At 44.4% G+C, this 20,638-nt stretch overlaps 1 protein-coding gene across 1 annotated transcript; it reads left to right on the top strand.

Annotated features, from left to right (window-relative positions):
- The first annotated feature begins 285 nt into the window (after positions 1-285).
- Positions 286-19,962, top strand: SHLD2 (shieldin complex subunit 2). Its single transcript, XM_070945221.1, has 8 exons — positions 286-1,653; positions 2,771-2,878; positions 5,048-5,242; positions 7,225-7,359; positions 8,984-9,190; positions 12,664-12,898; positions 18,111-18,222; positions 19,713-19,962. The coding sequence occupies exons 1-8, from the start codon at positions 483-485 to the stop codon at positions 19,797-19,799; spliced, it is 2,250 nt and encodes a 749-aa protein (XP_070801322.1). The 5' UTR covers positions 286-482; the 3' UTR covers positions 19,800-19,962.
- Positions 19,963-20,638: the final 676 nt, after the last annotated feature.

The following is a 20,638-nucleotide window of genomic DNA, read 5'->3' as shown; positions in this document are numbered from 1 at the left end:
ATATTTATTATTGTGCATTTCCCCAAAATTCCATGGATGGAATTTGTTTCTTGAATATTTTATGACAGGTTAGCACCACAATCCTTGAATGAATTGTTTGGAAATCTATGAATGAGTAAAGATGATGTTTTAGGCACTATTTATAAAATGAACTGTTGTGTACATCACATTATACATTTTCCCCATAATCCAAATCCTGCAAGGAAAACAAAATGTCCAGAAGACCTCAAATTCACATGTTCTTTGGTGCACCCATTCTTTCAACTACTCCAAGCAACCCCAAAGAAGAGAATGGTTCTTCGGCTAATGAGAAGCCATGGAGAGAATTACACCTTTCATTTACCAATGACACTTTTAACCTTTGTAGCACAAACTTCAGGCCTCTTGACTATGAGACCGCAAATGATGCAGTTTTGGTTGTCAATTCCAAAGATCACTTCCCAGTAAACTTTGAAAAAAGAGGTGGCTCGGTTGATGCCTTTATGACCGATTGTGCAACATCTGTTGGATGTGTCAAATCCTTCAGCCATAAAAAGGAGGTCCTGGGTGAGTCACCTGAAGATGGTTCTTCTATCTGCAGCGATATAAGCAGAGGGAACCAGAAAAAGCACCATGTATGTCAACAAAGCAAAAAGGATTATACCAAAGGAAATGCTAGTTGTATCATAGATAACCATCTTGATTCTTCTCCTTTGGTTTTTGAGATGAAGGACTTTAAAAATTGTGTGGTAGTTAATCACAACCCAACTTATCTTAAATCTCAATCTCAGGGTGAAAATCTACTCCTGAGTCAGTATCTGAAAACATGTTCACAAAAAGCAGATGAATTGAAACCCGGCAACCTGCTAGATGCACCTTCAAATCTTGTTCTATCAACAGACAATGAATTCCTTAGTATTCTGACTTTAAGCCAAGTAGCTCTCTGCTCAGGACAATATGCCGTAGGACAGAATGAAATGCAAAATAAACCTGTAGCAGGTGAAGGAGTAGAATTGGCCCTGCCTTGTAGGGAAGACACAGCAGATGGAGAACCTCTACTTAAATCAAATGAAGATGGTGATACAGCTGCTAAGAAAGTTGACACAAACTGTGAAGCCAACTTTGAGTCTTCCATTCAACTCTTTGACTCCGATAACTCAAGTCAAGATAACTCAGATTTCAAAAAACGTAGTCTTCTTTCTTCACCTGTTAAAACTGAAGGACGGGACCTTAAACCCCAACGGAAAAGACAGCTACATTCTCCAGAAGAGCACCATGCTGAAAGATCTCAAGCAACTGATGATAATGTGATGACTTCTCGCTTTACTTTTGGAGATCAGCAGCTATCCAAAAGAATCAAATTAGCGTGTTCTCCTCTTCGTCCGGTTAAAAAAACTGGAAAAACCAGGATCCCAGGAATTGAGAAAGCTCAGAAGCCACTATCATTGCTTAAGGATTGTGTTGAGAAAAGCCAGAAGTTCTCCGTCTTGGTGGTGGTGCTACATCCTTGTCATATCAAAGAAATCAAGGTGGGAAGTACCGCATCCTGCAAAGTCCCCTTAGCCACAGTAGTCGTTGCCGATCAGTCAGAAGTGAGACAGAAGGTTGTGTTGTGGAGAACAGCAGCATTTTTATCACTTACCATCTTCCCTGGAGACATTGTACTCTTCACAGGTGAGTCCGTATTTTTTGGAGTATAAGAGGCACCGGAGTATAAGACGCACCTTAGTTTTTGGGGAGGAAAATAAAAAAAAAAGCTGATTGGCAGGTGGATGGGCCTACCAGAATACCCTCAATCAACTGTTCCCGGAGGTGAATTTTAGCAACAGGTTTCTTAGTTTTGAGCTCTGTGCCTTGCTTTTTTTTTTTTTTTTTTTTTTGCTTTTTTTTCTGCCTCCGAAACTTCTGAAACCCTGTTTCAGAAAAAAAAAAATATTTCTACCTCTGAAAGCCTCCGAAACAGAGCTTCAGAAAAAAAGCCTCTGAAGCTCTATTTGGGGGCTTCTTTTCTGAAGCTCTGTTTGAAGGCTTTTTTTCTGAAGCTCTGTTTGGGGGCTTTATTCTGAAGCCCTGTTTGGAGGCTTTTTTTCTCAAGCTCTGTTTCTGAGGCTTCTTTTCTGAAGCTCCGTTTGGGGGCTTTATTCTGAAGCCCTGTTTGAGGGCTTTTTTTTTTCTCAAGCTCTGTTTCTGAGGCTTCTTTTCTGAAGCTCTGTTTGGGGGCTTCTTTTCTGAAGCTCTGTTTGAAGGCTTTTTTTCTGAAGCTCTGTTTGGGGGCTTTATTCTGAAGCCCTGCTTGGAGGCTTTTTTTCTCAAGCTCTGTTTCTGAGGCTTCTTTTCTGAAGCTCCGTTTGGGGACTTCATTTCTGAAGCTTCATTTCTGATGCTTTTTTCAGCCTTTGAAACCTCCATCTGAGAAGCTGGGTGGGACTACATTCGGAGTATAAGACACACCCAGATTTTCACCCTCTTTTTTTGGGGGAAAAAGGTACGTCTTATACTCCGAAAAATACAGTACATTTTCAACTGTAAGAGGGATATTTATATATGCTTAGTTTTCACAATTATTATGCTGTTCAAACAAAACCTAAGCCATAATCTTCCATAAACTCTAAACATGACCTGGAAACTCTTCCGTAAGTGCAGATTTTTTTTTTTTTAAAAGTGCAAAATAAAAATATTCCGATAACTGCATGGACAATGGGGAACAAAACGAGTTACACACCCCAAAACCAAATGGCACCAAGGCAAGTTCATTTTCCATTGATGGATCTCCTCTGTCTTTTTCTTGCAGATGTCGTCGTTTGTGAGAACCGTTGGGTTGGAGAAATGATGCTGCAATCAACTTTTACGACCAAGCTGGTCAATCTTGGAAGCTGTTCAGCTATTAATCCGAAGGAAGGTGAGGATTGACAAATTCCAGGCAGAGAAATCTTATCTCGTCACTAACTGATACTCCCTTCCTTCATCAAGCCATTAACTTCTTGCAGCTTTTATTAATAGAAATATATTTTTCTAAGTCAGTTAAACAAATGACAAGACAGAATTTAGAAGTTAGAATAGAATAGAGCTGGAAGGGACCTTGGAGGTCTTCTAGTCCAGCCTCTTGCTCAAGCAGAAGAACCTATACTATTTCAGGTAAGTAACTGTCTGGTTTCTTCTTAAAAGCCTCCAGTGATGGAGCAGCCACGATTTCTGAAGGCAACTTCTGTTCCACTAGTTAATTGTCCTCACTGTTAGGAAGTTTCTCCTTAATTCCAGGTTGCTTCTCTCCTTTGATTAGTTTCCTTCAATTACTTCTTGTTCTACTTTCTGGTGCTTTGGAAAATAAGATGACCCCCACTTCTTTGTGGCAGCCCCTCAAATACTGAAATACTGCTATCATGTCACCCCTAATTCTAATTCTAGCCAGACCCAAAACCTGTAGCTGTTCTTCATATGGTTTATTCGTTTAGTGACTGCTCGAAGTTCCAACAGCACAGAAAAAAGTAACTTACAACCATTTTTCACACTTATGACCATAGCAGCATCCCCCTCGTCACGTGATCAAAATTTAGGCACTTGGCAGCCAGTTCATATTTATGTACTCGGGTCCCTTCAAATTCTGTAATAACGAGAGCTTTCCCAATCAAAATTACAAACTAAAAGATTAGAAAAGACAGATAGAATGGATAAGACTTTGAAGTCTAGTTCTTCAAGGATTCAGAGGAAGCCCTAAGGTGACATTTACAGTATATCCAGTTCAGAGCAGGATAATTCGTAACGTCTCTGACCTCCAGGTCTTTCGCTGTGCCCTCAAGACGCTACTGTTCCGACAGGTGGGGCTGTCTAACTGAATGATTTTAAACTGGGTTTTAATATTGGGTTTTAAAATTTGGCCAAAATTATTTAATGATTTTAATTAATTTTAACTATGATATTTATATTTCTGTTTTTAATCTTGGCTGTACACCGCCCCGAGTCCTTCGGGAGAAGGGCGGTATATAAATAAAATAATAATATTATTATTATTATTATTATTATTATTATTATTATTATTATTATTATTATTATTATTTAATGGAATGCAATTGTCCCTCCCTATTGAAAGGACTAAAGGATTAAACTCTCTTTTAATGGCAGAATCAAACTCCATGATGGAAATCTGAATGTCCACTTCTACTGTCGATAGTAAGCAAGGGAAGTCCACAGAAATTTCAGAATAACGGAACCTTGGAGATTTCCCCTCCTAAGCAGGAAACGGATGATATTCCCTTGGTGTTCATATTGCTTAAAATAATACCATGTTTCCCCGAAAATAAGAACCTGTCTTATATTTTTTTGAACCCCGAAATAAGCACTTGGCCTTATTTTCGAGGTCTTATTATTTTGGGGCACATGGAGGAAGACGAGGCTCCTCTTGCCGTCTTACCTGATTTCAGCTCTGTCTCCCTAACCCTAACCCTAACCAGAGAAATTTATTTATTTTATTTTATTTATTTTATATCAAATTTATATACCGCCCTTCTCCCTGAGGACTCAGGGCGGTGTACAGCCAAAGTAAAAACATAAACTACAAACATTAAAATACAATTAAAAAGATATATATATATTTGGCCCCATAATTAAAAGCAATGACAAAACAATTAAAAACATTTTAAAAAGTGTTAGGCCAGCCCGGCTTGCTGAAAAAAGAAAGTTTTAAGGGCACGGCAGAAGGCACCGAGGTCTTGGATTCTGCTTATCTTTGGGGGCAGCTGGTTCCAGAGGGTAGGTGCCCCCACAGAGAAGGCCCTCCCCCTGGGGGTCACTAGCCTACATTGTTTGGCTGATGGCACCCCGAGGCTTATTTTCAGGGGAGGGTTTATTTTCAGGGAAGGGTTTATTTTAGGGGGAGGGCTAATTATCCGGGGAGGTCTTATTTTTGGGAAAACACGGTATCTGTTATCCCTGTTTAATAAAATCGTATCAGGGACATAAAGCTAATTCCACTTGTTGGTAATATTTGGTGGTATAACCGCCAACAGAAGAAATATACGCAACCTCCATAGTCAAAGGTGAGATCAATTATCATCTCTTTTATTTTCCCAAGCCTCCCATATAGTAGACAGTCATCTTCTCCAGGATTTGCTGACCTACGTTTCTGCAAAGCACGGCCCTCTCCAAGCTCTCCCTCCAAGGCAAAGGCAGAGCCTGGACAACGTTTCGTGCGTCCTTCTCAATCGGCTCAAACCAGATACTTTGGTGCATGCAGTGCTGAGAATCATCAACATCACAGTGCTGATAGGTGAGCTTGAGTATCTAATCCAAGAACTTCTTGAAGGCCCCAAATTTGGTGTATGGCATGGCGGTGGAAAGGTATATTTAGAGATGTAAATTATAGATTTTGTATGTCTATGGAGATTCTCCGTCATCCAGGTCATGGTTGTCCCAAAGGTGCTTTTTCAAGAGGCAACTGGACTTTCTGGTTTTTCTTTGAAGACGTTTCGCTCCTCAGCCAAGAAGCTTCGTAGATTCTGTAATTCCCTTTTTCCCGCTTGTCTTCTCTGAGAAAAACGCCAACCAAACACTTGGGTCCAGCTCTTTGTGAGGGACATTATCCTGTCTTCCTATTAAGCGTGCAAATATCCTTTCCAGATCTACCTCAGGGGGAAAAAAAAAAGGAGTAATAGTAGAGTACCCTCTATCTGAAATCTTGTTGATAAGAAGAAGGTCATGAGTTGATTTGAGACCACCTGATGTTTCCTTCTTGACAAAACAAGAAGCTTAGCTTCTTGAGTGGTTGTCTTGATTTCACAACATCCTTTTCTGAGGATTGATGTGATACGAGTGACATGAAGTAGCTTGTGCCTAGCATCCGCCTTTATTAACATTAATAATTAACTTCCTAGATAACGAGAGATACTTTGTTTTCATGAAATCAGAGGCTGTCAAGAATTATTGATTATTTTTGGGACCTTTTCATCTACTGCCTATTTCCCTCATCAGATAGAATAGCGGCATAGAAACAGGACTATCTCAATCCTCCACATCAAAAAATATGTGTATATTTTTTCTTATCTTGAGAAAAAAGAGCGATTAAAAAAATTTAAACATTGCGTAGCCCCAAAACGGCACCATAATGTTTGCTATGGTGCAAAGATCCAGAGGGGGAATTTCCAAGGGGATGCCCTACAGATAGTCCCCGACTTATAACCTTTCATTTAGTGACCATTGGAAGTTACAACATCATTGGAAACATCGCCCACCCTTCAGTCAGAGCTGAAGATGATTCTTGGATGAGAAGCGAAACGTCTTCTTGTGGGAGCTTCATCACTGGAGGCTTTCAAGGGGAGATTGGACTGCCATTTATCGGGGATGTTGTAGGGTCTCCTGCTTCAGCAGTGGGTTGGAGTAGATGACCTACAAGGTCCCTTCCAACTTTGTTAATCTATCTATCTATCTATCTCTTGCTCTCCATATTAACTTAAATAACCTTCTTACTTCTCAGTCCTAAATGGAGAGCCTCAGGATACTGCAGGGTTTCTGCCACTCCTAAAGTATTAGTTACCCATTAAATAGACTGAAAGCCTAATTATAAACATTCACTGGAATCCTGGTTTTTAAAATTTGGTGGTTTTAAAAATGTAACATCTGGAATCTGTTAATGAATTTGAAGGAAGTATAGCTACCTCTTCCCTCTGCCTATTAAATCCAAAACACCACCGTCAAAAGCCTTGAAACTCATTTCTTCAAATACCAGGTAGAAATCTTTTTTTAAAAAAACATAAAGTGAGTTATCAGAGCATTTCTTCATTTAATATGAAGTTTTGGGGTGTAAGGGAAGGGGCTAGTTCTTCATGCTGTTGTACTCTGAATAAAATTACAGTGGTATCTTGATATTCAACCGCTTCAAAACTCATTGAATTTGATACTTGACACGTTTTGATGCTGAAATGTTGTCCTGGTACTCATAGTTTCTTTGGTACCTGGCGTGCTGCAGAAGGCAGATGGGAAGTAGGAAGTAGGACATAGGAAAAAGGACAGAAAGTTTTTACCAGCCAAAACAAAGGGTCCTGTGGTAAGTCACTTGGCTTGCCTGGCACTCATAGTTTTTAGTACCCCTCGTGCCTCCCAGAACCAATTTACGTTGAGTACTGAGGTACCACTGTGTAGTCAAATTAAGTTCCCAGTGACAAGACTGGCCAGTCCTTACCAGGAAAGGGTGGGGGGTGACATCATCACAGAAGGAAGCAAACTATGTTTATTGTTCCCCTTGTTCAACCTTAGAATCCGTGTATAGTTTTAAAGAAGAAAAGCAAAATAAAATCGTCTTAACGGTGGAACAAATCAAGGGCCAGCCTTATGCCTTGGTTGTTTGGGGTGATGCAGCAGCCCAATGTCTTCAGCTTCAAAGGAAAAAAGGTAAAACAACCATTCAATATTTAAAAATAATTTTAGGTACATGACTATATCACACTGCCTTGCAAAAAACAAGTAATACAGGACGATCCTCTTTTGTTTTAACATAAATCAGCTTTTCAACAACGGACTGTTGAAAAGGAGGACAGAAGCAGGAGCCCCAGATGGTGAAAAGTTCATTCATGTTAAAACAACTCCAAGAATTTTAAGCAATGACTCGAATGGCTGGGATTTTATTTCAGTTATTATTACTTAGTTCTGTTGTTTCATAAGCTTTATTACCCTGTTTTCCCGAAAATAAGACATCCCCTGATAATAAGCCCAGTCGGGCTTTTGAGCACAAGCACTAAAATAAGCCTTCCCTGAAAATAAGACCTCCTTGAAAATATTTAATTTCCAGCAGAGCTGGAAATCAGCTAAGATGGCAAGAGGAGCCCCAAAATAATAAGACCTCCCCGAAAATAAGGCCAAGCGCTTATTTCAGGGTTCAAAAAACAAAATAAGACAGGGTCTTATTTTTGGGGAAACATGATATATAGCCACCCACTCCAACAGATTCTGTATTCTTAGGTTCACACATGTAGAACAAGATTGAGATACATTGGCCTAGGCCAGGAGTCTCCAAACATGGCAACTTTAAGACTTGTGGACTTCAAGTCCCAGAATTCCCCAGACAGCATAAGGAATTCTGGGAGTTGAGGTCCACAAGTTGTCAAGTTTGGAGATCCCTGGTCTAGGCCCTTAACTAGGAGCGGGAGCCATAATATTGCTTCTTCCACTGCTTTGGTTATTCCCCACAAAAAAGAGATTTCCTCAAGTTGTGTAGAAACTGTGTATACTCAAAATATAATTCAATTACTATTTTCACAAATAGTAAAATACGAGTTACTACAGGTAATCCTCAATTTACGATTCGTTTAGTGAATGGCACTGAAAAAAATGCCTTATGACCATTTTTCACATTTACGACCGTTTGCAGCATCCCCGCAGTCATGCAATCAAAATTTAGATTCTTAGCAACTGTCTCACATTTATGACGGTTGCAGTGTCCACGGGGGTCATGTGATCCCCTTTTGTGACCTCCTGACAAGAAAAGCCAGTGGGGGAAGCCAACTTCACTTAAAAACCATGTTATTAACTGCGGTGAGTCACTTAACAACCGTAGCAAGAAAGGTCATAAAATGGGGCAGAACTCACTTAACAGATCTTTCACTTAGCAACAGAAATTTTCGAGTTCAGTTGTGATCATAAGTTGAGGACTACCTGCATTTTAAGATGGGGTAAGATTTTGAGCCAATTGGTGCACCGATTAAGGCCCCAGACTGGGAACCAGGAGATGGTGAGTTCTAGTCCTGCCTTAGGCACAAAGCCACTTGGGTTTCCTTGGGCCAGATACTTTTCCTCAGCCCTAGGAAGGAGGCAATGGCAAACCACTTTTGAAAAACCTTGTCAAGAAAACCACAGGGGCTCGTTCAGGCAGTCTCCAAGTATCAAACCTGATTGAACGGAAAGGAAAAAAAATGATTTTGAAGCTGGCGTCTCCTTTCTTAACAGTTCTTTTATCCTTAAAAGAACTGTATTTTGTCCGAAACTTTACTGATATTAATGCTTTCATTCTCCTCCCTAGATCATATTTGGGAATTTAAATATCTCTTTGTAAAACACAACCCTGTCTCTGGTGACTTGGAATTGCACACGACACCTTGGTCGGTCCTCGAGTGCCTTTTCGATGATGATAAAAGAGCTCTGGCCTTCAAAGAGAAGTTTGAAAGGAAGGTCCAAGAGTCGATGAAGATGACCACTCTGGCTTCACATCTGGAAGAAAAATGTTCGGGTGAGATTCCTCCTCCAGGATTAAGACATCCTGTGTTGTAATATAACTCTTGAATACTTTATTTGGCTCAGCGTGATTAGACACAGGACGAAATTTGCCTCCTTTTCACTACCGAAGAGTTTGAGGCAAAGCATTGCATCTCAAAACCAGGCTCAAAACTCCTTGAGAAAGTTTATAACTGACAGGCAGAATGGGATATTTAGACACGGACCCTTGGCCGCACCTCCTTCGTCCCCCAGCCACCCACCTCAGCCCATTTACAGCCAGCTTTCCTCCTCCGCTGGGCCTCCCACGGCCAATGGGACAATGGCCCTCCACCCTTGCCCTTCATTTCTGCCCATTCGCCCAAACACAGTGTTCTGTCCCCGTCTCACACACGCACATAAACAGTCAGCCAGGAGTTAAATAAAACTTGCCGACAATAAATTCCTTTGATAACAGGATTGGCAGCAACCCAGTAGCTGCTTGCCAAGAACTTTACTCACAGAGGGAGGTGTTCCTCCTCTGTCAGATAAACCAAAACAAATACACAAAGCCACAGAATTGTCATTAAATCCAAGGCAGGCAGATAACGTAGTTTCAGAGATACAATGCGGCTCGCTAGTTGTTTAGTTTTGTCCATCATGGAGCCTGAATGGCCACCACACCCCCTTTTATCCCCTGTGGGGTGTGGTCCAGTGACTCAGCTTAATCTCTGTCACTCCTCCTTTTCTGCTGCGTGCGCTTGTCTCTCCGACGCTAGCGTGGATCCAGCCAAGACTTATCTCCGTCACTGTCCGACTGCAACTGTTTGGAGATACCTGGCTCCTGGCCAATCTCTTCTCCTTCGGGAGACACCTGAGGCATTGCCAGAGAGGAGGGTCCTGGAGAGGGAGGCCTGGCCAACTCCTCTCCTTCACCTTCAGAGTCTTCTCCCTCCGATAAGACGGGCTCGGGAATCGGAATCACAACACACAGTTTGACCTGCGCCTTTGGCTGCATGGGACAAATAGCGCCCAACCCACTGCTGCCCCCCCCAGCCCCCCCGCCACAACACCAGAAGCCGTGCTGGCCTTGTTCCTCCTACCCTCTTTCATTAGAGCTGAGTGAGTTGCGAGCCAACCTGTCTTTGTGAAGCCCCCTTGAGGCGCTCCTTCCTGGTGTCCCCCCAAACACACTCTTGCTTATCTGCCACCCCAATGGCCCCAGCGGCTGCTACTCCCCCTCCCTCCAGTCCAGGTGACAGATCTGGAAGGCCCCAAAATGTGTTTTAAAAAATCTTGCATCGCACACTGTCCCCGCAGCACCATTGCTTCTGCCTGCCACCTGATTGGCTGGGGGCTATTTGTCCCATGCAGCCAAAGGCTGTGGAGAATGGCCTGGGGAGGCCCAGCAGTAAACGGGCTGAGGCAAGTGGCTGGGGGACCGCCTATTACCACCAATAGCCTCCCACCGGCCGGTACGCTCTCATAGAGAGGGGCTCCTCCGGGTGCCGTTGGCCAAACAATGTCGACTGGCGGCCCCCAGGGGGAGAGCCTTCTCTGTGGGGGCACCTACTATCTGGAATGAGCTCCCCCTGGAGATACGGAGGATCCCGGATCTGCGCACCTTCCGCCGCACTCTCAAAACTTTTTTATTCCATCAAGCCGGCCTGGCCTAAATCTTTCCCCTTTAAAATGTAAAATTTAATTTGTTTTTAAAATTATTGTGTTTAATATGGGTGTTTAATTCGGTTTTATTCTGTTTTTAAATTTTGTATTTATGTGTTTTATTTTGTGGCTGTTCACCGCCCTGAGCCCTTCGGGAGTAGGGCGGTATACAAATGGGGGGGGTCGCATGCACGGGGGGAGTGGGGGTCACGTGTGCATGTGGGGAGCACTCTCTGTGCTCTGATTTGACACAGCAATGGTATGATCAAGAATTAACTCTTACACGCGTGAGCATAAGTTTAGGATGGTTTTCCTCTGGGTCTGTATGGACACTGCTGATCTTTTTTTTTTTTTTTTAATTGAAAAAGTTTTTCAAATACAGATTTGTCTTCCTCTCCCTCCCTTCTTTTATCCTTCCTCCCCCCTTCTTCTTCCCTCCTCTCCTATTCCTTCTCTACTTCCCCTTCCTTTCTCCCCCTCCTCCTTTCCTCCCCCCTATCTAACCTTCCCTCCTACTCTTATTCCCCTTTCCTTTCTTCTGTTCCTCTCTCCTTCTCCCTTCCTTCAATCTCCCTACTCCTTCTATCTTTCTCTATTACTGTATTCATTTTCAATTCAGTGCTTTTTTTCTATGGTGTCCAGGCATCCCCGATCTGAATTTCTAATGGTCTCTCTCTCTCTCTCTCTCTCTCTCTCTCTCTCTCTCTCTCTCTCTCTCTCTCTCTCTCTCTCTCCCCCTCCCTCCCTCCCTCCCTCCCTCCCTCTCTCTCTCTCTCTCTCTCTCACACACACACACACACACACACACACACACAGTCCCACATAACTGCAATTTGGACTCTTGCCAATAGGGCAGCATTTAAGGCTACATGCGGTGTCCCACAATCACAAGATTGCATTTTGTGATGGTTTTGCTGAAAATTGGCAGTTACTTCCAGTTTTCAGCAAAACGGCACCTTGTGGTTCGCCTTACGACTGCCACATGCATTTCACGGCTGCCGCAAAAAAGGTTGCAAAATCAAGTTGGTCACATGACTGTCCCATTTTACGACCTTCATGGGCAGGCTCCATTATGATCTTAACTCTAGGACTACCTGTACTATACTCTTGCCTCCATAAAAGGCATGTAATGCCTGTACCAATTCTTTTTTTTTTTAAATGTACAGGCAGTCCTTGATTTACAATAGCTTATTTAGCGACCATTAGTTACAACGGCACTGAAAAAAGCGACTTGTGACCATTTTTCATAGTTACGACCTTTGTAGCATCCCCATGATCATGTGATCAAAATTCAGACACTTGGCAACTGGTTCATTTTATGACCGTTGCTTGCATCCCAAGGTCATGGGATCACTTTTTGCAACCTTCTGACAAGCAAAATCAACAGGGAAGCCAGATTCATTTAGCAACTGGATTATTAACTTATCAACTGCAATGATTCACTGAACAACTTGAGGCAAGAAAAGTCGTAAAATGGGGCAAAACTCGTTTAATGTCTCACTTAACAACAGAAGTTGTGGTCATGAGTTAAGGACTACCTGTATATATTTATTATGTTTTATCAATGGGAATAAAATACAAAACAGCAAAAAAAAAAAAAACAGCAAAAAAAACACACATCCAACAGTAACAACAACAAAAATTATGTACAAAAAAAATGATCCAAAATCCAACATTAAACATAAAAAAAAACCCCTATCCTGGCTGGATACTGCAAAGAAAAATAATTTTAAAAAACTGATAAATTCTCCTCCCCTTACATAAATAGTTATACACTTTCTCATCCTTATTTAACAAGAAAAATATATTATCTAAACAAATATTTCGTTCTTGTGGTTTTCCTAGGAATAATCCAAGTGAAGGCCTGCGTTTCAAAGCTGAGCTTTATGGATCCTTCCCTGTCACACGGACAGCTGGTCTTTGACGCTGATACTTCCCTGGAGCACGTATTCGCTTCCCTTCCCCTGATCACCTACAAGGGTTGTGCAAAATGCGGCCGTGAACGACAGACAGATGACAACGAGATCTACAAACAGTGCCCTACCTGCTTACCTTTGAACCAAGTCAAAATCTTCTACAGGTAAATGGGGAAAAAAATGGGTGGAAGTGTTCTGTCCCCGTCTCACACACGCACACAAACAGATAGCCAGGGGTTAAATAAAACTGGCAGACAACAAATTCTTTCGATAAGAGGATTGTCAGCAACCCAGTAGCTGCTTGCCAAGAACTTTACTCATAGAGGGAGGGGTTGTTCCTCCGACAGATAAACCCAAACAAGATACACACAGTCAAAGAATTGTCAAGTCCAGTCCGTATTAAATCCAAGGCAGATAACGTTGTTTCAAAGATACAATGTGACTCGCTAGTAGTTAGTTTTGTCCATCACAGAGTTTGAATGGCCACCTCACCCCCTTTGATCCCCTGTGGGGTGTGGTCCAGTGACTCAGCTTAATCTCTGGCACGCCTCCTTTTCTGCTGCGTGTGCTTGTCTCTCCAACGCTGGTGTGGATCCAGCCAAGACTTATCTCCGTCACTGTCCGACTGCGAGGAGATACCTGGCTCCTGGCCAATCTCTTCTCCTTCGGGAAACACCTGAGGCATTGCCAGAGAGGAGGGTCCTGGAGAGGGAGGCCTGGCCAGTTCCTTTCCTTCATGTTCGGAGCCTTCTCCCTCCGATAAGTCGGCCTTGGGGGTCAGAGTCACAACAGGAAGATGAAAAACTAAAATCTGTAAAGTTGCTGGCAGCTTCCTGCTTATCGTTCGAACGTTCTCCGTAGTTGCATCGCATATTATTTCAAGACAGTCTAGCAAAATAGCCCTACTTTGAAGACTGAGTAAATTACGTTCACTATCTGAAGGGTTGGAAGCCTATTCTATTGTTCCATTACTTTGCTACTGTTATGTTTAGTCCTTTTTACATTTCTCTGTTTTTTACTCGGTAGCCCCATGGCTAGATAGGCGGCATATAAATCAATGAATAAACTCTTCTCACAACTCTTCTCATTGTGTTAAGAGCAACTTCTGGTTGGCTGGCACCAAGTGACAGCAAAGGACAATTTATGGAGGAAAAAGGACTTTCTTCCAGTTCATATAATAATAGAAATTGGAGGAATCAAATTTGTGGTCTCACTCTAAAAAGCGGAGATGCGAAGACGCCCTCACCTTATTTTGATCCCAAAGTTTTTACAGATAGTCCTTGACTTACAACACTTTGCTTAGCGACCGTTCAAAGTTACAACGGCACTGAAATAGTGACTTCTGACCATTATTTTCACATTTATGACCATTGGGGCAGCATCCCCGTGGTCGTGTGATCAAAATTCAGATGCTGGACTCACAATTACGACGGTTGCAGTGTTCCCCTCGGGGTCACGGGAGCCCTTTTTGCGACCTTCTGATGAGCAAAGTCAATGGGGGAAACCCGGATTCACTTACTAAGTGAGCAACTGTGCAGCGATTCCCTTAACAAAGGTGGCAAGAAAAGCCGTAGAATGGGGACAGAACTCAGCCAATTTCTCACTTAAGCAACCTAAGTTTCGGGCTCAGTTATGGTTGTATGTTGATGATGATGTTTGTCCATCGTGTTCAAAGAGGACCTTGACATCTAATGGGTTGTGGGTGGTCTACAGTGTGTCCACAGGTGGCTGGTAAGGCCTATACGGGCACGGAATGTTCTGCCACATGTCAGGCAGACATGTGTGGGCACCATTGCTGCAACATTTGCAGCTCTGGCTTTGCGGAGTGCTCGCTACTCTTGTGCTTTGTGTTGTGACCTAGGCCCAAGTAGTTATTACCAGACACAATCAGTCCTAAACAAAGATATTTTATTAGAACGGCTGAGAATTACTTCATTCTCAGCTTAGTCCAAATTAAGTCCAAAACAAATTCTTCATAAACAGTCCTTCGGCCTTATCACCAACCTTTGTCTTCTTTGGCACCCTGCGAAAGGCTTTTCTTGGCAAAAGTTCAGAAGCAAGAGACGCCGACAAGAAACAGTTGCTGCTCTTTTAAGCCTTCTGGGAGGGGCCAATCATCTCCTGGCCTTACTCCCAAGTCGTCCTTTTTGCTTTAGCTGCTCTTGCCTACTGACCTTCTTCACATGCGTGTACTAGGAACAGGCTTCTCCTGTTCCTCTGCCTGTCTGCTATCCGTCTCTGGAGTCCACGCATCGCTCCCAGATGGCCCTGGCCCTATCTCTGTCTCCGACGCAGAGCCCTCATCTGGGCCTTCCCCAGACTCCAGGACTGGCCCATTGTCTTCCCCAGCCTCTTCGCTGTCCAACTCCACTGCCAGCTCCGCAGGCTGCTGGCGGACCACAACACTATGGTTGTTCTTCTGTCTTCAGATGTCTGGCAGCCTTGATCGATCAACGTGCGTCATGTCGATCGATCTTGTGCTAGGGTTTCCCAGGTGTCGATATCCAGGGACTTGAAGGAGGCTTTCAGCGTGTCTTTGTATCGCTTCCTTTGCCCCCCATGCGATGGCTTTCCTTGAGACAGATTGTCACTGCGTTTTGGTATTTACCAGATGAGCTCTTATTTTTGAACTTTCAGACTTACCGTAGCTTGCCAAGTTCTTATCTTTAAGCTAACTGCGCATGTCCACATTCCTTCACTTTCTTCAAACTTTTTCTTTGTTCTCCGGCCAAGAGAGGTGGCCGGGAAAGCTTTGCCAAGATGTAACTAATTAGATTAGTAAGATGTTTTATTTTCTTTATAACAAATAAATGAGTTTTTCATAGAAAATATATCTTCGGGTTTATTTTCTTAAAGTATACTTCAAGGGAAGGTCACGATCCATTCTCTAATCAAGGTGCAATTACCCAAAAGCAGAATGGGATTAATTGCCTGACACAGATCACCCTAGAGGAGCTGTTTAGGGATGCGATGGGTCTGGCATCCTTGCAACATGGCCTGCCCAGCGTGTCTGTCTGGGCTTTCATCAGCAGTGTGTGAACCGATGGCAGGTCTGCTCTGGAGAGGACTTCTGCATCTGGCGCCTTGTCCTGCCACCGGATCCTCAGAACTCTGTGGAGGCAGGTCGTTTGGAAGTGGTTCAGTTGCCTAGCCTGCCTCCTGTATACAGTCCAAGGCTCACTGGCCTACATCAGGGTAGTTAGCACTACTGCTCGGTAGACTTTGAGCTTTATAGCAAGGCTTATTCCACGGTGGTCCCACATGTTGGTCAGTAGTCCACCAAATGCATAGCTTGCCTTGGCGATTCTGCAGTTGACCTCAATGTCAATTGTCACTGTGCGGGAGAGGGTATGTTCTGTCCCCGTACCACGCACCCCCCCCCCCCACAGAGCTGCCAATTCAGACTTTACTCACACAAAACAAAGATTAGACTGCAGCATTCCAATAAAACCGGCAGAGTGTCAATAATACAAGGATTAGTCCAAATGCAGTCCGATAAAGCAGGCAAAGTCCAGTAACGCAGAGATCATGGAGTATTTCCAGTTTTTGCTCATCACAAACTGAACCGGCCACCACACCCACATTTATATCCTGTGGGGTGTGGTCCAGTGACTCAGCTAATCTCTGGCATGCCTTCCCCTCTGCTGTGCACGCTTCTCCCTGTGCCTCTGTCGAGGGTCCAGCCAGCACTTATCTTCCTCGTCGCTGTCCACCTGTGGCTGCGGGGACGTGCTTGGCTCTGAGCCTATCGTTTGGCCTTCGGTGTCCTCCAGAGGCATTGCCAGAGAGGAGGGTCCTGGAGAGGGAGGCCTTGCCAACTCCTCCCCCTCACTCTCAGAGTCTGCATCTGTCAATAGCCCAGGCTCAGGCAACGGAGCCACAACAGGGTGCTTCCAAGGTATGTAAATTGGTCCACTGCTTGCAGCTTCTGACCCTTCACTGTGACGGTGGGCTCTTGGTGTTGGGCTTTCGGAGCTGGCTGGTGCATCCCTTCGGTCTTCTTGGTGTTGATGAGGAGGCCGAAGTTGTCACATGCTGCTGCAAATTTGTCCACGCTGGCTTGCATTTCCTGCTCTGATCCAGCGCTCAGGGCACAGTCGCCATCAATAAAAGGAGGCCTCGTACCACAGTCTCCTTTATCTTGGCAACAGCCGGGTGGTTTTACGTCAGCATCCTGAGCAGAGGTTTGGATGACATAACTGGACGTCTGAATAACAGAAACACTCAACCACATTTTCAGCACCGTGCTGAGCGCCTTGGATTTCTGCTTCGAAAGACTTCATTCATTTGTGGGTTTTAGGTTCAGTTCTGTCACTCGGGCAGGTGGCTTAGGGCAGTGATGGCGAACCTATGGCATGTGTGCCAGAGGTGGCACTCAGCGCCCTCTCTATGGGCACATGAGCCGTCGCCCCAGCTCAGCTCCGTCACGAACGCACGCATGCCTCCCGCTGGCCAGCTGGTCTTCAGGTCTCTGCCATGCATGAGCGAGGGGCAGGACACATGTGGGGGGCACGCATGTGGGGGGCGCATACATGCATGAGGATGGTGCGCATGTGGGAATGGCGCATGCACAGGGGCCGCACGCACATTGCATTTTGGGGGTGCATGCACACGCTTTGGGCACTCAGTCCACAAAAGGTTAGCCATCACTGGCTTAGGGCCATTGTCTCTGCTTTTTTCTGTCTTCAGAAAAATAATTCCGAGGCTGTTTTCAGTGTGCTGGAGAGAAAAAAAATGCCCAGTAGATTCTGTGACTCCATATTTCAGTCCTAGCTGTTTGCTCAAGGTGATTTTTGAGTAGAGGATCTCTCTCTTAAAATTCCCCTGCTTCTTCAGGTTTTCCAAAGTCAGAGGGGGTTGAACACAGGCGGTCCTCAGCTTATGACCATAATTGAGCCCAATTGTTGCTGAGCGAAACAATTGTCTTCTTCCGCTTTTTGGCCTTCCTTGCCGCGGGCATTGAGTGCAATAGTGGGTTTCAATTTAGTTTGTTACCGGTTCGCTCGTGTTGTGCGTGTACGTTCGTGACACTTCTGCGCATGTGTAGAAGCTTCTGCACATGCGCAGAAGCATCCGGCCGGGTGGGCGGAACCTCCCTCTGCCGCCGCTACCGGTTCGCCCAATCCGGGCCGAACCGGTAGCAACCCACCACTGATTGAATGAATCGCTGCAGTTGTAAAGTTAGTAACACGTTTGTTAAGTGAATCTGGCTTCCCCATTGACAGGTTAGAAAAAGGGATTGCGTGATCCACACTCTGAGATAAACAATATGTATTGGAGACAATAGCATCCTTAAGTATCTTGTAGCAGGAAACATCAAACATTACCTTGAAATTCCACTAAGGTTTCCCCCCCTCCCTCTCTTTCCTCATTTAGACCTGCTGTGATGACCGTTGAGGAGGGGGACTATGAAATCTCTGTTCGGGTGGAATCCAAATTGATGGAGAAGATGTTCCTTAACATTCCCGCAGAATGGCTGAAGAAGGCTGTAGGTAATACCTTGGGAATCTGTGTTGTAACTCTGGAGGTTTTTTTGGTCTGTAATCCCTTAATTGCAAGTTCATGAAGCAATGAATAATCTTCTATGTATATAAAAGCCAAATACCACTCTCTCATCACAAAATCTCCAGAATGGTAAAGCCTACAAACTTGAAATTTAGCACATATGTTTCTCTTGGCGTCTAGGTGCTCGTTAAGAAAGGATTTTTTAAAATGACCATCAGATCATTAGTATTTCATATACAGAATTATATTCACATGCTCTGATGCTAAGGAGTTAGATGTTTTACTCCCCCTCCCCACCTGAAAGGAACTCTGTTCCAACTGCCAGTTGCCTTATATTAACATGCTCTGATGCTACCCTTCGCTAAACTGGGCATGGGCGTGGCCAGTTTAGAGCTGAAGAAGCTTCTTGGATGAGAAGTGAAACGTCTTCAAAGAAAAACCAGAAAGTCCAGTTAGTTGCCTCTTGGGGGAAAAACAAGGACCCTTGGAATTCCATCTCAAATATCAAGATCTGACTCAACCTAGCCTGGTGCCCTCCAGCCAGGGGTGAAATGCTCCCGGTTCGGACTGGATCGCCCAATCCGGTAGCGATGGAGGCGGGTGGTTCGCAAAAATCCCTGCCCCCCCCATACCCAGCTGAGCTGCACAATCATCAAGAAGCTTTTTTTTTACTTTTAAAAGCATTTTTTCTACAACCTCTTCAGCTGAAAAAATGCTTTTAAAAGTAAAAAAAAAGCCTCTGATGATCAGGCAACTCAACTTGGATCGTCAGAGCCATTTAAAAGAAAAAAAGCCTTTTTTTTCTTTTAAAAGCCTCTGACGATCCAAGCTGAGTTGCTTGATCGTCAGAGGCATTTGAAATAAAAAAAGCCTCTGCCGATCAGGCAACTCAGCTGGATCGTCAGAGCCTTTTGAAAGCATTTTTTTACAACCTCTTCGCCGAACAGGTTGTAGAAAAAATGGTTTTAAAAGTAAAAAAAAAAATTGGCTACACCCATCCAGTCACATTACCCCACCACCACCAAGCCACGCCCACAGAACCGGTAGTAACAAATTTTAGATTTCACCACTGCCTCCAGCTGTGCCTTTTAGCTCAGGATGATGGGATCTGTCATGCAAAAGATCAATAGGGCTCCTGCCTAGGGAAAGCTTGGTTGGTTGGACTCAGTGGTGGTCTTAAGTCGAGGACTTCCTGCATAGGAATCGCTATGATCCCCCAGAGGCATTCCCTCAGCAGAAACAAGGAATTCAGGGTTCATGGATCAGGGTTTGCCTGGATTACCCCTTGCGGAAAGGATTTCCGAACTCAAAATAGGGATGGTGATCTGTTCACCTTCCATAAATTCCCCCCTAAATCAGGGGAGGCTCCCCATACTTTTAGCATGGACGTCCCATGGCCTAGCCAGGAAAAAAAGAGATTTTCTCTGGAGCCTCCTGTGGTTGTGAAGCCCTCTCCTCCTTCTTCTGTTGCAGAACCTTCCTCAGATACCACCTATGGGATGCTGGTGGCCGATCTCTGCCACTCACTGCTCACCGACTCCAAAGCGTCCTACCTTCTAACCATCAAGAGCCATTTCGTCCTGGATGAAAACAGTTTTCCTCTGGAGAAAGACTTCCAGCTGCTGGAGTTCCACCTTGATCTCTGAAGCAGCCACTTCTAATGAGGTTCCTCACGCAATTTCACAATCGCGTAAAAAGACATAAAATGGGGGGGGGACAAGTGAATTGGAGGGGGGTTTGTTTGTGGTGGCGCAGTGGTTAGAGTGCAGCACTGCAGGCGACTTCAACTGATTGCTAGCTGAAGTTTGGCAGTTCAAATCTCAGTGGCTGTTGTGGCCCGCCAGCGGCCTGTGCAGATTGTGGCTGGATCCCGACGACAAGGAGGCTGGTGTGGGGCCGCGCCAGCAGCCTGCGCAGCCGGCACTCACGTGGGACAGCGAGGAGGCTGAAGAGGATGCGGTGCCAGAGGTAGAGACTCAGCCAGGGCCTTCAGAACCTCCAGAGGCTCTTTCAAGTGGAGAGAGCGAAGTGGAGGAGCCTCTCCTCAATGCTCGAGCACGCAGGGCTGCCAAAAGGCAGGAGTGGCTACTCAGGAGGAGGAGGTCTCCTCGAGAGTAAGGTTTGAGGATAATTGGCCACTCCCTTAGCCTATTTAAGTCGCATGCAGTTAGTAATTTCTTGCTGGAAACAACGTGTAATTATTACAGAGCATTTTGGAGAGTGAGTGTCTTATCGTATCTTGTTTTCTGGGCTGGTTGCCAACCTTTGCCAGACTTTGTTTATTCTTGGTACGTTATAACTTTGATAAGGACCATTGGTGTGTGTCACAATCCTTGGGAATTCGGAGCTGAGGCAGAACAGCGGCTCAAGGTTGACTCTGCTTTCCATCCTTCCGAGGT

The sequence above is a fragment of the Pituophis catenifer genome, unplaced genomic scaffold (assembly GCF_029215685.1).
Source record: "Pituophis catenifer annectens isolate HBS135680 unplaced genomic scaffold, rPitCat1.0.hap2 SCAF_6, whole genome shotgun sequence".
Lineage (NCBI taxonomy): Eukaryota > Metazoa > Chordata > Lepidosauria > Squamata > Colubridae > Pituophis > Pituophis catenifer.
Note: the sequence above shows the minus strand (reverse complement) of the source record. Positions and strands in the feature narration are given on the sequence as shown.